Source organism: Salmo salar, chromosome 13 (genome assembly GCF_965601325.2).
Source record: "Salmo salar chromosome 13, fSalSal1, whole genome shotgun sequence".
NCBI classification, from domain to species: domain Eukaryota; kingdom Metazoa; phylum Chordata; class Actinopteri; order Salmoniformes; family Salmonidae; genus Salmo; species Salmo salar.
The window spans coordinates 43,845,001-43,863,197 of NC_138303.1; the positions used below are offsets into that span (position 1 = coordinate 43,845,001).

The 18,197-nt window shown below is 42.4% G+C and overlaps 1 protein-coding gene across 1 annotated transcript in view; it reads right to left on the reverse strand.

Moving 5' to 3' along the window:
* Positions 1 to 11,807, reverse strand: part of LOC106567054 (receptor tyrosine-protein kinase erbB-3) — a 32,165-nt gene extending 20,358 nt beyond the window's left edge. The window contains exons 1-3 of the mRNA XM_014135888.3: positions 11,340 to 11,807; positions 3,204 to 3,358; positions 2,841 to 3,027 (exon numbers count right to left, since the gene is read on the reverse strand). Of these exons, the coding sequence (XP_013991363.2) occupies positions 2,841 to 3,027; positions 3,204 to 3,358; positions 11,340 to 11,418 (421 nt within the window). The 5' untranslated portion in view covers positions 11,419 to 11,807. The remainder of the gene's footprint in view (positions 1 to 2,840; positions 3,028 to 3,203; positions 3,359 to 11,339) is intronic.
* Positions 11,808 to 18,197: the final 6,390 nt, after the last annotated feature.

Genomic DNA, 18,197 nt, shown 5'->3' on the forward strand with positions numbered 1-18,197 from the left:
CAGATACAACTTAAGGTGAAACCCTGTGTCGTTAGTAATACTGGAAACTCTGCTTTCACAGTATAGGTAGCGTCCCAAATGGTAAATGATTCCTTACATATTCCCTATACGGTGCAATACTTTGGCAACAGAGCCTATGCTTTATAAAGGGAATTAGGTTGCCATTTGGGATGCACCCATAGAGTCATTAATCAGGTCTTCACCATCAATGCCCCCTCATTCCCCAAAACCTCCCCCTCCCCACCCCCCACCCCACCCCCCACCCCTCTCTCCCCCTCGCCATGCTACACTACACACCTCTCTGCACACTGAGGGTGTGGTGTACTACAGTAACCCCGAGAGATTCCTAGCTACTGCCTCCCACACACTCCATACAGCACATAGTGTCTTCTCAAGTATTCCACTTGACACATTGGTAAGAGCAAACACATTACACATATTACATCGTTTGTCCTCCTTGTCTGGACTCTATCCTCTTCTCTTCTGTTCTCTCTATCATTTCTCCTCCGTCCACCCTCTTTTGTTTTTCCTCATTTAATTGGTACTCTTTTAGTTCTCGCTCTAAGATTAGGGTTACGGTTATGGTTGTGGTTGGGGCTAGGGTTGAACGGGGATGTAGACATGAAGCTAGGGTTAGGGTTGTGGTTGGGGTTAGGGTTGAACGGGGATGTGGACATGAAGCTAGGGTTAGGGTTGTGGTTGGGGCTAGGGTTGAACGGGGATGTGGACATGAAGCTAGGGTTAGGGTTGTGGTTGGGGTTAGGGTTGAACGGGGATGTGGACATGAAGCTAGGGTTATGGTTGAACGGGGATGTAGACATGAAGCTAGGTTTAGGGTTGTGGTTGGGGCTAGGGTTGAACGGGGATGTGGACATGAAGCTAGGGTTATGGTTGTGGTTGGGGCTAGGGTTGAACGGGGATGTAGACATGAAGCTAGGGTTAGGGTTGTGGTTGGGGCTAGGGTTGAACGGGGATGTGGACATGAAGCTAGGGTTACGGTTGTGGTTGGGGCTAGGGTTGAACGGGGATGTGGACATGAAGCTAGGGTTACGGTTGTGGTTGGGGCTAGGGTTGAACGGGGATGTGGACATGAAGCTAGGATTATGGTTGAACGGGGATGTAGACATGAAGCTAGGGTTATGGTTGAACGGGGATGTAGACATGAAGCTAGGGTTAGGGTTGTGGTTGGGGCTAGGGTTGAACGGGATGTGGACATGAAGCTAGGGTTATGGTTGAACGGGGATGTGGACATGAAGCTAGGGTTAGGGTTGTGGTTGGGGCTAGGTTTAGGGTAATACTTTAAATAGACTGCTAAACAGTCAGATAATGGTACCTGAACTATCTGCACTGACTCTATCTTACACTGACCCTACGCACACTCACTAGACTTTATATACACACCATATACACACTCACACACACTACACTGTCACTCCCACACAAAACCCTCACACATTCAAACAATATACACTCACACACTTTTACACTCATCATATGCTGCTGCTACTCTGTTCTTTATATTACTCATATTATTATCTATCCTGATGTCTAGTCACTTTACCCTGCCTTCATGTACATATCTACCTCAAATACCTTATTATTATCTATCCTGATGCTTAGTCACTTTACCCTGCCTTCATGTACATATCTACCTCAAATACCTTATTATTATCTATCCTGATGTCTAGTCACTTTACCCTGCCTTCATGTACATATCTACCTCAAATACCTTATTATTATCTATCCTGATGTCTAGTCACTTTACCCTGCCTTCATGTACATATCTAACTCAAAAACCGTATTATTATCTATCCTGATGTCTAGTCACCTTACCCTGCCTTCATGTACATATCTAACTCAAAAACCTTATTATCTATCCTGATGTCTAGTCACCTTACCCTGCCTTCATGTACATATCTACCTCAAATACCTTATTATTATCTATCCTGATGCCTAGTCACTTTACCCTGCCTTCATGTACATATCTACCTCAAATACCTTATTATTATCTATCCTGATGTCTAGTCACTTTACCCTGCCTTCATGTACATATCTACCTCAAATACCTTATTATTATCTATCCTGATGTCTAGTCACTTTACCCTGCCTTCATGTACATATCTACCTCAAATACCTTATTATTATCTATCCTGATGTCTAGTCACCTTACTGGTACTCCCTGTATATAGCTCCACATTGATCTGGTACTGGTACACCCTGTATATAGCTCCACATTGATCTGGTACTGGTACTTCCTGTATATAACTCCACATTGATCTGGTACTGGTACTCCCTGTATATAGCTCCACATTGATCTGGTACTGTTGCTCCCTGTATGTAGCTCCACATTGATCTGGTACTGGTACTCCCTGTATATAGCTCCACATTGATCTGGTACTGGTACTTCCTGTATATAGCTCCATTCTTGTGTATTTTATTTTATTCCTCTTCTGTTAGTTACTATTTATTTTTAATCATTCTTTTTTTTAAACGTAGTATTGTTAGGAAAGGTTCGTAGTCAATTATTTCAGTATAAAGTCTACACCAGTTGTATTCAGCGCATGTGATAAATAACGTTTGATTTAATTTGATTTGTATCCTACTTTAAATCCTTGTCCTCTTTGGACCCGTGTGGTACTGGAGCTTCACTCTACCTGGCTCTCTCTTTGACCCAGGTTAGCACCGGTTCAATTTATCCACTATCCTTCCTTCTCACCTCTACTCTTTCCTTCTGTACTCTCCTCTCTCATCTTCCTCTACCCACTCCCTCCTCCTTTCCTCCACCCCTTCCTCCCTCTCCTCCACCCCTCCCTCCCTCTCCTCTCCTCTCCTCTCCTCACCGGTGAGGTGTGTGAGTCCCAGGTGCTGCAGTCCATTGGAGCCCTGCTTGGGGTAGTTGAGGAACACAGAGAGGGCGAAGCCCCGGTCGTACAGGCTGTTACCACGGATCACACGCAGCTGTTCCAGAGGCAGACGTCTGAAGTGGTTCATGGCGATTAGGATGTAGCCTGTTACCTCTCTGATGGTCTGGAGGGACAGGAGTTAGAATAAGGTCAGAGACAGTCACATTAACAGATCGCCTCGATTACCAGTGGAGGCCTGATGGACATCTCATGGACTAGAAGAAGAAGAAGAAGAAGATGACAACAACAACAAAAACAAGAACAAGAACAGAGAATAGAACAAAATGGCTGCTCTCTCACCCCTAGGAAGGAGAAGTCCCAGTCACTTTCTATCTGGGTGATCTCCAGGTTACCCATAATAATCTCGCAGCCTGTGTAGCGGTCCTTGATCAGGTTGTACTGGTTCTCCTGAGACCCGGTGGAGCTCAGCCCATTCTGGGTACCAGGACACACCACTGAGGAAACACACACGGGAAAGAAGGGACATCACACTACAGACGGTTTGTTGTCAGAGTTGTTCATATAATGAATCAGTCAAATTCCATAGCACTTTTCTACAAATACTTATGCCACAATGTGCTCAACAGAGCACCTGGACATTTGGATTCATCACGTTGATGAGTGATCTATAATTGTGATGAATAATCTATTGACACTTTGTCTGATGTTTTGTACATTGATATGTCTGAAACGTGTCTGTAGCAGTGTCTGTAGCTGTGTTTGACGTCATATCTGTTTATATGTCTGCAACATGTCTGGAGCAGGGTCTGTAGCTGTGTTTGATGTTATATCTGTTGATATGTCTGAAACATGTCTGTAGCAGTGTCTGTAGCTGTGTTTGATGTTATATCTGTTGATATGTCTTAAACATGTCTGTAGCGGTGTCTGTAGCTGTGTTTGATGTTATATCTGTTGATATGTCTGAAACGTGTCTGTAGCAGTGTCTGTAGCTGTGTTTGATGTTATATCTGTTGATATGTCTGAAACGTGTCTGTAGCAGTGTCTGTAGCTGTGTTTGATGTTATATCTGTTGATATGTCTGAAACGTGTCTGTAGCAGTGTTTAATGTTATATCTGTTGATATGTCTTAAAAGTTTCTGTAGCTGTGTTTAATGTTATATCTGTTGATATGTCTTAAAAGTGTCTGTAGCTGTGTTTGATGTTAAATCTGTTGATATGTCTGAAACGTGTCTGTAGCAGTGTCTGTAGCTGTGTTTGATGTGATATCTGTTGATATGTCTGAAACATGTCTGTAGCAGTGTTTGATGTTATATCTGTTGATATGTCTGAAACATATCTGTAGCAGTGTTTGATGTTATATCTGTTGATATGTCTGAAACATATCTGTAGCAGTGTCTGTAGCTGTGTTTGATGTTATATCTGTTGATATGTCTTAAACATGTCTGTAGCAGTGTCTGTAGCTGTGTTTGATGTTATATCTGTTGATATGTATGAAACGCGTCTGTAGCAGTGTTTGATGTTATATCTGTTGATATGTCTGAAACATGTCTGTAGCAGTGTCTGTAGCTGTGTTTGATGTTATATCTGTTGATATGTCTGAAACATGTCTGGAGCAGTGTCTGTAGCTGTGTTTGATGTTATATCTGTTGATATGTCTGAAACATGTCTGTAGCAGTGTCTGTAGCTGTGTTTGATGTTATATCTGTTGATATGTCTGAAACATGTCTGTAGCAGTGTTTGATGTTATATCTGTTGATATGACTGAAACGTGTCTGTAGCAGTGTCTGTAGCTGTGTTTGATGTGATATCTGTTGATATGTCTGAAACGTGTCTGTAGCAGTGTCTGTAGCTGTGTTTGATGTTATATCTGTTGATATGTCTGAAACGTGTCTGTAGCAGTGTTTAATGTTATATCTGTTGATATGTCTTAAAAGTGTCTGTAGCTGTGTTTAATGTTATATCTGTTGATATGTCTTAAAAGTGTCTGTAGCTGTGTTTGATGTTAAATCTGTTGATATGTCTGAAACGTGTCTGTAGCAGTGTCTGTAGCTGTGTTTGATGTGATATCTGTTGATATGTCTGAAACATGTCTGTAGCAGTGTTTGATGTTATATCTGTTGATATGTCTGAAGCATATCTGTAGCAGTGTTTGATGTTATATCTGTTGATATGTCTGAAACATATCTGTAGCAGTGTCTGTAGCTGTGTTTGATGTTATATCTGTTGATATGTCTTAAACATGTCTGTAGCAGTGTCTGTAGCTGTGTTTGATGTTATATCTGTTGATATGTATGAAACGCGTCTGTAGCAGTGTTTGATGTTATATCTGTTGATATGTCTGAAACATGTCTGTAGCAGTGTCTGTAGCTGTGTTTGATGTTATATCTGTTGATATGTCTGAAACATGTCTGTAGCAGTGTCTGTAGCTGTGTTTGATGTTATATCTGTTGATATGTCTGAAACGTGTCTGTAGCAGTGTCTGTAGCTGTGTTAGATGTTATATCTGCTGATATGTCTGAAACATATCTGTAGCAGTGTTTGATGTTATATCTGTTGATATGTCTTAAAAGTGTCTGTAGCTGTGTTTGATGTTAAATCTGTTGATATGTCTGAAACATGTCTGTAGCAGTGTCTGTAGCTGTGTTTGATGTTATATCTGTTGATATGTCTGAAACGTGTCTGTAGCAGTGTCTGTAGCTGTGTTTGATGTTATATCTGTTGATATGTCTGAAACGTGTCTGTAGCAGTGTTTAATGTTATATCTGTTGATATGTCTTAAAAGTTTCTGTAGCTGTGTTTAATGTTATATCTGTTGATATGTCTTAAAAGTGTCTGTAGCTGTGTTTGATGTTAAATCTGTTGATATGTCTGAAACGTGTCTGTAGCAGTGTCTGTAGCTGTGTTTGATGTGATATCTGTTGATATGTCTGAAACATGTCTGTAGCAGTGTTTGATGTTATATCTGTTGATATGTCTGAAACATATCTGTAGCAGTGTTTGATGTTATATCTGTTGATATGTCTGAAACATATCTGTAGCAGTGTCTGTAGCTGTGTTTGATGTTATATCTGTTGATATGTCTTAAACATGTCTGTAGCAGTGTCTGTAGCTGTGTTTGATGTTATATCTGTTGATATGTATGAAACGCGTCTGTAGCAGTGTTTGATGTTATATCTGTTGATATGTCTGAAACATGTCTGTAGCAGTGTCTGTAGCTGTGTTTGATGTTATATCTGTTGATATGTCTGAAACATGTCTGGAGCAGTGTCTGTAGCTGTGTTTGATGTTATATCTGTTGATATGTCTGAAACATGTCTGTAGCAGTGTCTGTAGCTGTGTTTGATGTTATATCTGTTGATATGTCTGAAACATGTCTGTAGCAGTGTTTGATGTTATATCTGTTGATATGACTGAAACGTGTCTGTAGCAGTGTCTGTAGCTGTGTTTGATGTGATATCTGTTGATATGTCTGAAACGTGTCTGTAGCAGTGTCTGTAGCTGTGTTTGATGTTATATCTGTTGATATGTCTGAAACGTGTCTGTAGCAGTGTTTAATGTTATATCTGTTGATATGTCTTAAAAGTGTCTGTAGCTGTGTTTAATGTTATATCTGTTGATATGTCTTAAAAGTGTCTGTAGCTGTGTTTGATGTTAAATCTGTTGATATGTCTGAAACGTGTCTGTAGCAGTGTCTGTAGCTGTGTTTGATGTGATATCTGTTGATATGTCTGAAACATGTCTGTAGCAGTGTTTGATGTTATATCTGTTGATATGTCTGAAGCATATCTGTAGCAGTGTTTGATGTTATATCTGTTGATATGTCTGAAACATATCTGTAGCAGTGTCTGTAGCTGTGTTTGATGTTATATCTGTTGATATGTCTTAAACATGTCTGTAGCAGTGTCTGTAGCTGTGTTTGATGTTATATCTGTTGATATGTATGAAACGCGTCTGTAGCAGTGTTTGATGTTATATCTGTTGATATGTCTGAAACATGTCTGTAGCAGTGTCTGTAGCTGTGTTTGATGTTATATCTGTTGATATGTCTGAAACATGTCTGTAGCAGTGTCTGTAGCTGTGTTTGATGTTATATCTGTTGATATGTCTGAAACGTGTCTGTAGCAGTGTCTGTAGCTGTGTTAGATGTTATATCTGCTGATATGTCTGAAACATATCTGTAGCAGTGTTTGATGTTATATCTGTTGATATGTCTTAAAAGTGTCTGTAGCTGTGTTTGATGTTAAATCTGTTGATATGTCTGAAACATGTCTGTAGCAGTGTCTGTAGCTGTGTTTGATGTTATATCTGTTGATATGTCTGAAACGCGTCTGTAGCAGTGTCTGTAGCTGTGTTTGATGTTATATCTGTTGATATGTCTGAAACGTGTCTGTAGCTGTGTTTGATGTTATATCTGTTGATATGTCTGAAACGTGTCTGGAGCAGTGTCTGTAGCTGTATTTGATGTTATATCTGTTGATATGTCTGAAACGTGTCTGTAGCAGTGTCTGTAGCTGTGTTTGATGTTATATCTGTTGATATGTCTGAAACGTGTCTGTAGCAGTGTCTGTAGCTGTGTTTGATGTTATATCTGTTGATATGTCTGAAACGTGTCTGTAGCAGTGTCTGTAGCTGTGTTTGATGTTATATCTGTTGATATGTCTTAAAAGTGTCTGTAGCTGTGTTTGATGTTAAATCTGTTGATATGTCTGAAACATGTCTGTAGCAGTGTCTGTAGCTGTGTTTGATGTTATATCTGTTGATATGTCTGAAACGCGTCTGTAGCAGTGTCTGTAGCTGTGTTTGATGTTATATCTGTTGATATGTCTGAAACGTGTCTGTAGCTGTGTTTGATGTTATATCTGTTGATATGTCTGAAACGTGTCTGGAGCAGTGTCTGTAGCTGTGTTTGATGTTATATCTGTTGATATGTCTGAAACGTGTCTGTAGCAGTGTCTGTAGCTGTGTTTGATGTTATATCTGTTGATATGTCTGAAACGTGTCTGTAGCAGTGTCTGTAGCTGTGTTTGATGTTATATCTGTTGATATGTCTGAAACATGTCTGGAGCAGTGTTTGATGTTATATCTGTTGATATGTCTGAAACGTGTCTGGAGCAGTGTTTGAAGCAGTGCAGGCCGTAACCCCTCTACATGTAGTGGACCAGGCCTGAGGCTGATAGAGGGTGGATGGGGCGGAACATGGTCTTGCCAGACAAAGAATAGCATTGTAAAGGTCTGAGCTATAAATGTGAACAGTGTGTCCCAGTCAGACTCCAAGTAAGAGTGATACAGTGACAGATAGTGTGTGTGTGTGTGTGTGTGTGTGTGTGTGTGTGTGTGTGTGTGTGTGTGTGTGTGTGTGTGTGTGTGTGTGTGTGTGTGTGTGTGTGTGTGTGTGTGTGTGTGTGTGTGTGTGTGTGTGTGTGTGTGTGTGCGTGATAGAGGACCCACAGTGCTGAGATCATGGTAATGGGACAAAAGGCCATGTGTGAGAGGAGAGTTCCAGTCTGGTCAAAGGAGGGGAGATAGAGAGGCAGGAAGGAGACATGGAGACCATCTCTTATTTACCACTTATAACAGTCACATTCACAGATATTGTGCAGTGTAAGCTGTACACATACACCGTAACATCTCTCTATGTGGTGCAGACACATTCATGGCGGATATGCATATGCTGAATGTGTAGGGAAGGCTCCTCCAATCGAAACAGCGTCACAACACCGTATTGACACAGTCTATCATATTTTGGCTACATTATGCATGCACATTGTGCATCTGCATATACGCGATAGTTGAGAAGGATATCCTTCCCCCAAAGGTCGACAATCCACAATCCACTGTCATCTAAATCTATTCCATAGCTATTCAACCCGAGCAGTTGCATGCGTGACTGGACACAATGAAATGAAACTGTTCTTCCTTATTAATACATTAGTCATTACCTTCAACTGTCTCGATTGTGTTGGCAGCTGTAGCTCACAATTGAATGGGAACACCTTATCATTACATCTGAACTTCAGCTTCTCGGGTGCTCTTCTTATCAGTAGCTTGTGAATGATATCAGAGGATGACTAACACATGGAGAGGTGAAGGTTGACAAGGATGGCTCTTAAAATGTTGAGAAGTCTCGGATCGTGCGCACTCGCATAGAAGGACGTATGCATGCGCACGTAGGTACATAGGCACGTACTTACGCACACACACACACACATCCTATGGGTAATCCATATCTTTGTACACTCGTTCATTCACACATACTCCTGAGCAAATATTGTCCCAGAAGAGGAGTGGAGTTAGAAACACAAAGCACCTAATCCAGCCACTGCACACACTGATTCGGGTTCAAAGGGCAGTTTTAGCCCTCTGCAAACACATAGATGGGAGTGTGGACTGGACAGGAAAAAAAGAGAGAGTGAGGAAAAATCCATCAGGAAGTAAAATATAGACGAATGCACGCGCACACAAGCACATATTCCTATTTTGCTGAATGCATCAAAGCATGCGCCACTGAAATGATCTCTTATCTACCAGAGAATTGGGATGTCGCGTTAATAACTACTCAATTCCAACATGAACTGCAAAATACACAAACTACAACCAACTATTGTATACACCCAACTCAGCGCTCCTCACTGGTAAACAACCGCCAACAGTCACTCAAAGCAACAAGTGCCATCATTTTGAATGAGCTAATTGACCTCCAGTGTTCTTTACAACAGGGGCAATAGACTCTCAGTGACTTGTGTCCCCTGACACAGGATATCAGCTCTGTGTGTATGGCACATTGCCAGCACTGGCTGAATGGCTGACATATTACTGCAATCAGAAAGGCTTATTACAGTGTGGTAATGGGTGTAACAAAAGTTCCCTCCTCTGAGAGAGAACAGAGCAGCTATCTGATCTCTAAAATAGAGGGAAGGGGGGAGTGAGAGAGATAGGGGAGAGACCGGAGATCGTAGGAGAGAGAGAGAGAGAGAGAGCGAGAGAGAGAGAGAGAGAGAGAGAGAGAGAGAGAGAGAGAGAGAGAGAGAGAGACAGAGAGCTGGAGCTAGAGTGAGAGAGACAGAGAGAGCGATAGAGAGAGAGAGAGAGAGAGAGGGAGAGAGAGAGAGAGAGAGAGAGACAGAGAGAGCGATAAAGAGAGAGAGAGCTAGAGCGAAAGAGAGAGAGAGAGACAGAGAGAGCGAGAGAGAGCATGTGCGACAAGAGCGAGAGAGAGAAAGAGAGGTAGAGAGAAAGAACAAGAACGGGAGAGTGAGAATGAAGAAAGAAAGATAGAAAGAAAAAGAGAGAAGGATATAGGTTTTGGTTAATGACTGAAACTGTCAACTGAACACGCCCCAAAAGGCGCTTAATGAGGCATATACTGAGTCAACCTTGTTATAGTCTACACACAATAGGACATTGTCTACCTTTACTGAGTCGACATGTTCTTGTCCCACAAAACATCCCATGGGATCCATTAAACCAACCAGAGGTTTCCCACTTTCAAGTGGATGAAACAGCACCTAAAACACTTAGGTGTATCATCATCTGAGTCCACCGCAACAACCTGACAAAAGCCTTGACTGATACTTGTTCTAGTGTTGGAGATGCTGACCTGTCACTGTCAGGGCCACAGGTACTTGTGCTGTTGTTCAGGTGTTCTACTCTGCTGTGACTCAAGAGGGCAAACAGGTGATTCCTCTACAGTCACCAAGACCAGGAGATAGACCAACACATCCTCTCACGTGAAACGGGAAAATAACAGTAAACAGTGTATCAGTGTTTTGTTACTTGTGGCGTTTTATGTTTTTGTGTGGGCCCCAGGAAGAATAGCTGCTGCTTCGGCAAAAGCTATTGGGGATCCGAATAAACCAAACCAAACTTTGGGAACAGGAATGCAACCTCTTGAGAAATAGACTTTTGTTTGTTTGTTTGTGTTTTTCTTTGTTTGTTTGTGTGTGTGTGTGTGTGTGTGTGTGTGTGTGTGTGTGTGTGTGTGTGTGTGTGTGTGTGTGTGTGTGTGTGTGTGTGTGTGTGTGTGTGTGTGTGTGTGTGTGTGGTTTGGTTTTACTATCCTTGTGGGTACCAGAAGTCTAGGATAGTAAAACAAGGAAAATGTGGACCAGTGGGGACATTTTGCTGGCTATTTTAGGGTAAGGGGTTAGGTTTAGGGTTACAACTAGGGTTAGGGTTAGGAGTTAGGAGATGGTTTAGTTTTAAGGTTAAGGTTATCGTTTGGTTAAGGGTTAAGGTTTAGGGGTTATGGAAAATAGGATTTTGAATGGGAATCAAGGATAGTAAAACAAACGTGTGTGTGTGATACATTCTCATGAAAATAATCAAAACAATTCAAGAACGCTTGATTAAAAGAGTATGAACAGCCTATAAACACTGAATTGGTTTCCTGGTTTACAACTCTATATGCAAAGTTTGTAGTTGATTTTTTGGCTATTTGATTTAGTGACACATATCACCATTCATAAAATCACCTACCTTCCTGTGTTTGAGACGACGTGTGCTGTAGACATGATATAAATATTACACACAGAACGGACACCTGACAACAGTCCATGCTTAGGTCCAAACCAGTCCAATAATAACCATGACCAGGTCGAGCAGGTCGGTTTAATCCCCAAGATGTCCTCGATTTGTTAATGAGACGTTTGTTTTTAAAGGCAATAAAGATCAGCAAATTATGGCTTCAATATAGATTTTCAGAAGACTCAAGTCCACTTTCAGTTGATGATAGGTCCAGGTTTCAGTATCACGATGACTTCAGCTTTGGAATACGTAGCCTAAAGTTAATTTACAATGTTCCAATATCTTGAAACAACAACAAAAAACATAAATTATTTTGATTTTTTGTTGTTGTTGATACAATTCTGATATGGTGCGTCAATTTCGGAGTTTGGCAAACGTGAACTAGTTTTTTTACGCTCAGCTCTCACTCCCTGGCGGTGAGCCACACCAGACAGCTCACTTGATTGGCCAGATCAGTTGGTTTTACCGATCGGGAGGTCGTTCCTTCTGAGCGCTGAGAAAATCAATTTCATGTGGCTACTGTAAAACATAACCAGAATATTTGCAACGAATAAAAGGTCAAGGATTCATCTGATATACAATTATATGAAAACAACCATATCTAGACAAATGTGTAAGTCAAATCACAGTAAATAAGCGTATTATAGTAATGGAATAAACCAGTTGATGGATCGTTTTTCAATCTGGTTATTGCTTGGGTGAATCCTGTCGTTAAAATGATTAGGCCTACACAGACATTCAGTTACTCAAATTGGTGAGAATAATAACACGTGTAGACTAATAACAACATACTTGCTTATCCATGAAAATACATCTTAAAGAAAAGCTTAGTAGGCTTCCGAAACTATATAAGAACTGTATTTAGCATAATCCTAAATGTGGGTATTTTTGTTCCATGTAGAGTATTTGGGATGGGACCAGTGTTACTTTCATTCAGTGTCAGGGTTAGGGTCTGAGTGGCTGTGCTGTCTCTATGCAGTGAAGGGCAGTACTGTTCTCCAGCCCTGTCAACTGGTTAATCAGTGCTGCTTTGATACGTATGGAGTAGCCTGTCACAATGGCATCATTGTCAAATGGTCAAGTGACATCTGATCCCAAACCCAGAACATAGAATCTATGCTACAGAAGGGAACACAGAACACACAACACAGAACACATAACAGGGCCAACATTCCATGGCATGTGACACTCTGAAAAGAGAGCCGCTAACTTCACAGGAAATAAATAGCTGGTTGTGATGAATATGTAACACACTGTTGTTATTTCCGTTTCCATAATGAAGGACTATAGATGAGCTGATGTAAAGATATATTCACACGCTTAGACAAAGCATAGTAGGTTGAACATGTGTAGGAGCAGTGGCATTTGACTGATGTACATGAGTTATAGACACTTATGATACTTATATTACAGACATACACTACCGTTCAAAAGTTTGGGGTCACTTATAAATGTCCTTGTTTTCCATGAAAACATACATGAAATGAGTTGCAAAATGAATAGGAAATATAGTCAAGACGTTGACAAGGTTAGAAATAATGATTTTTAATTGAAATAATAATTGTGTCCTTCAAACTTTGCTTTCGTCAAAGAATCCTCCACTTGCAGCAATTACAGCCTTGCAGACCTTTGGCATTCTAGTTGTCAATTTGTTGAGGTAATCTGAAGAGATTTCATCCCATGCTTCCTGAAGCACCTCCCACAAATTGGATTGGCTTGATGGGCACTTCTTACGTACCATACGGTCAAGCTGCTCCCTCAACAGTTCAATAGGGTTGAGATCCAGTGACTGTGCTGGCCACTCCATTATAGACAGAATACCAGCTGACTGCTTCTTCCATAAATAGTTGTTACATAGTTTGGAGCTGTGCTTTGGGTCATTGTCCTGTTGTAGGAGGACATTGGCTCCAATGAAGCCACAGGGTATGGCATGGCGTTGCTAAATGGAGTGATAGTCTTCCTTCTTCAAGATCCCTTTTACCCTGTACAAATCTCCCACTTTACCACCACCAAAGCACCCCCAGACCATCACATTGCCTCCACCATGATTGACAGGTGGCGTCAAGCACTCCTCCAGCATCTTTTCATTTTTTCTGCGTCTCGCGAATGTTCTTCTTTGTGTTCCGAACACCTCAAACGTAGATTTGTCTGTCCTTAACACTTTTTTTCAATCTTCCTCTGTGTTCTTTTGCCCATCTTAATCTTTTATTTTTATTGGCCAGTCTGAGATATGGCTTTTTCTTTGCAACTCTGCCTAGAAGGCCAGCATCCTGGAGTTGCCTTTTCACTGTTGACTTTGAGGCTGGTGTTTTGTGTGTACTATTTAATGAAGCTGCCAGTTGAGGACTTGTGAGGCATCTGTTTCTCAAACTAGACACTAATGTACTTGTCCTCTTGCTCAGTTGTGCACCGGGGCCTTCCACTCCTCTTTCTATTCTGGTTAGAGCCAGTTTGCGCTGTTCTTTGAAGGGAGTAGTACACAGCGTTGTACAAGATCTTCAGTTTCTTGGCAATTTCTCGCATGGAATAGCCTTTACTTCTCAAAACAAGAATAGATTGACGAGTTTCAGGAGAAAGTGCTTTGTTTCTGTCTATTTTGAGCCTGTAATCGAACCCACAAATGCTGATGATCCAGATTCTCAACTAGTCTAAAGAAGGCCACCTATGTAGATATTCCATTAAAAAATCAGCCGTTTCCAGCTACAATAGTCATTTACAACATTTGCACTGTATTTCTGATCAATTATATGTTATTTTAACAGACAAAAAATGTGACCCCAAACTTCTGAACGGTGGTGTATATAGACACTTATACAGTATTTATAGATTTGTTTCAAAAAACGTGTAAACATAGTATCTTATTCAAACAAATATGTTTACTTTAAAGTAATTTGACAATTTGAATAGTGGATCCACCTAGTGGCTGCAGGATGTGACCATTTCCCAATTCTCTCAAGGCCCGATTCTGACATAGGAAATTACGCCTTTCCTAGGCACTTCTCAGTAGTTGGTATTCAGACTTACCTTATGAAGGTGCATAACGGGCCTTGCAGGGGTGGTTCCCTTGTGCGCTCTGAATAAATGTAACTCAACTGCTGAAAACCCTCCCACTTGCTGGCCAACAGATTTTCTTGTAGAGTTTTCATTCAATAGAGTTTTCAGCAGTGGAGGCTCCTCGGAGGAGGAAGGGGAGGACCATCCTCCTCAGTGAATTTCATAAAATTAAAATAGTGAAACATTAAGAAAGTTATCCTTTTTAGATAACACTATACTAAATATATATTCACATCGAGAAATAATTTAATAAAACGTACCGTTTTGCAATGAAGGTCTACAGTAGCCTCAACAGCAATCTCTGGGGTAGCACCATGGTGTAGGCGAAGGACAGCTAGTTTCCGTCCTCCTTTGTGTACATTGACTTCAATACAAAACCTAGGAGGCTTATGGTTCTCACCCCCTTCCATAGACTTACACAGTAATTATGACATCTTCCGGGGGACGTCCTCCAACCTATCAGAGCTCCTGCAGCATGAACTGACATGTTGTTCACACAATCAAAGGATCACAGAATAAATCTAGTACTGAAAGCATAAGCTACAGCTAGCTAGCACTGCAGTACATAAAATGTGGTGAGTAGTTGACTCAAAGAGTGAAAAAAACAATAGTTGAACAGTTTTGAACAAATTAATTTCTTCAAAAATGAAGGAGAGGTAACAGAGAGGGAGAGAAATATTTCCTTGTATTTTTTTCCACTTTCGACGGGGCCCACCGTCGAACTGCTAAACTGCTTGCTGTACACTGTACTGCATGATTGTAGCGGGTTTACCAGCGCGTTAGTTCTAGCAGCTATGTTCACTATGACGTTAGCTAATATGGTGGCAATGACGTAGGCTGTGTGTAGCGGTTAGTGGTAAAGTTATGAAGGTTTGACTTGGAAAGGTTTTTCCGCCTGGTCACAGACAGCTGTTGTATTGTGCACTGAAGTCCACAATCAAAGGGAAAAGGTGAGTGGACGAGAGCGTGTAGATGTGAGAAGGACTTATACAATGAGCAAAGAAATCATGGTGTTTGTATGTGGCTGCTATGAAAGTGAACTGCCGATTATGTTGAAAAACTTTTCTTAACGGAAGCAAACATAACAAAACGTGGAAAAACATGCCTGAATTTGTCCAATAGAAACTCTAATTTGCAACTGTTGGATTAATGATGCAGGAAAGAGTGTGCAAGGCAGTATTGAATGTGTCACTGTCTGTCACCTTGATTATTTACATTTTTCTCTCGACCTGTGAACCTACATTGTATACTTTAATTCATAAGGTAGGTTGTAGCAACCTCATGATGGGTACAGGGACAATTAGAGTATCATGTAGTAGCCTAAACCTATGGATGTTACATTGAACTGGGTGAATGGAATATGATTGACAGTCATCCAATATGGAGTAATAGAATAAAAGGCCATGCTCATAAAAGAAATGGCACTGACCATCACTGGTTTTCAGTACATGTATCTTAAGCCATCCCTTTAAATATGGTGTACCTTTTAGTTCAAATTTTGTTTCTACAGACTCAATAGAATATATTGAGAGACCTGTTCAGAATATTAGGAATCCATAAAAGATACATCACAGCACAGTTGAAAAAGATATGGCAAATACAAATAAAAAAATGGATGGTGTTAAGAGATAGATGGGAGGGATTGAGTGGACCTGAAGTGTGGGGAAAAAACAACTATTTATTTAATTTAACTAGGCAAGTCAGTTAAGGACAAATTATTATTTACAATGACGGCCTTCTTGTAAAGCTCCCCCAGCCAAACCCTCCCCTAACCCGGACAATGCTGGGCCAATTGTGCGCCGCCCTACGGGACTCCCGATCATGGCCGGTTGTGATACAGCCCGGGATCAAACCCGGGTCTGTAGTGACGTCTCTAGCACCGCGATCCAGTGCCTTAGACTGCTGCGCCACTCGGGAGACAAGATAACTAATGTACAATATACTGTGTCCGTAAAATGTACTGAGGTTCAGAACATTTTTAAACAGCACAGTTAAAAATATATGGCAAATAGAAATCCAAATGGATGGTCTTCAGAGATAGGCGGGAGGGGCTGAAGGTAGCTGAAGGATGGGATTAAAAACAAACAAAAGATAACTATTGTAAAATATATTGTGATTATCAGGAATCAAGGTAAGACCCAGATGCAGACACATCAAATTGACAATGGTTTAATATTCCAACAGGGGTAGGCAATAAACAGGTCAAGGCAGGCAGGGGTCAGTAAACCAGAGGTGGGGCAACGGTACCGGACGTCAGGCAGGCTCAGGGTCAGGGTAGGATGAGGTCAACAATCCAGAGGTGGGGCAAAGGCACAGGTCGGCAGGCAGGCTCAGGGTCAGGCAGAGTGGTCAGGCAGGCCGGCTCAGAGTCAGGACAGGCAAGGGTCAGGAGACATAGGGCGGTGAGACATAGGTTTGACTCTGGACACATGAAAGGTGGGATGTATACGAAGGGTACGGGGCAACAGAAGACGAACAACAGAGGGGCTAATAATCTTGGAGATGGGAAATGATCTGATAAACCAGGGGGAGAGTTTGCGGGATTCCACCCGGAGGGGCAGATACCTTCTGCCCGAGACGATACCGGGGAGTCGGGGTCCACTTGTCATCGATACCTGGAGGTAGTCTTGAGGAGGGCCGACCTGGCTCTCCTCCAGGTATGACAACAGTGGAGGACAAACATCTGGGCAGAAGTTACGCTGACCTCTTCCTCCGGCTCAGGGAAGAGTGGGGGCTGAGATTCCAGGGAACACTCAAACGGAGATAGGCCCGTGGCGGAGCAGGGAAAGGTGTTGCGGGCGTACTCGACCCACACCAACTGCTGGCTCCAGGAGGTGGGGTTGGTGGAGACCAGGCAGCACAGAGTAGTCTCAAGATCTTGGTAGGCTCACTCCGACTGGCCATTGGACTGGAACCAAGAGGACAGGCTGACCTGACAACCCAATGAGGTCACAGAACGCCTTCAAGAACCCGGATGAGAACTGAGGATCCCGGTTTTTGACCATGTCCACGGGCAGTCCATGGATCCGGAAGACATGCTGCACCATGAGCTGAGCTGTCTCCTTGGCCGAGGGTAGTTTGGGGAGAGGAATGAAGTGAGCGGCCTTGGAAAACTGGTCGACCACAGTCAGGATGGCAGTGTTGCCCTCAGATGGGTAGAGACCTGTGACGAAATCCAGGGATATGTGGGACCAGGGACATTGAGGGACAGGCAGTGGTTGCAGAAGACCAGCCAGAGCTTGTCGAGAAGTCTAATTCTGAGCACAGACCTTGCAGGGGGAGACAAACGCGGCGACATCCGGAACCATCGTAGGCCACCAAAAGCGTTGTCGCACAAAGGCCAGGGTCCGACGGGAGCCTGGGTGGCAGGCAAGCCTGGAGGAATGGGACCATTCCAGGACCGCAGAGCGGACAGTGTCAGACACAAACATTTGATTATCAGCCCCCCCCCCCCCCCCCCCCCTCTCAGGTTTTTGCTGGGACTGCTGCGCTTCCCGGACCTGTTTCCATATACCCCAGTTGAGTGCCGTCACCAGGTATGAGGTGGGAAGGATAGTCTCGGGCTACGGGGTGGTACGCATGGGACTATAGCGGTGGGACAGTGCATCTGGCTTGACATTCTTGGATCCCGGACGGTACGAGAAGGAGAAGTTGAACCGTGTGAACAGCAGGGCCCATCTGGCTTGCCTGGAGTTAAGGCGCTTGGCGGTGCAGACATACTCCAGGTTCTTGTGGTTGGTCCACACGATGAATGGG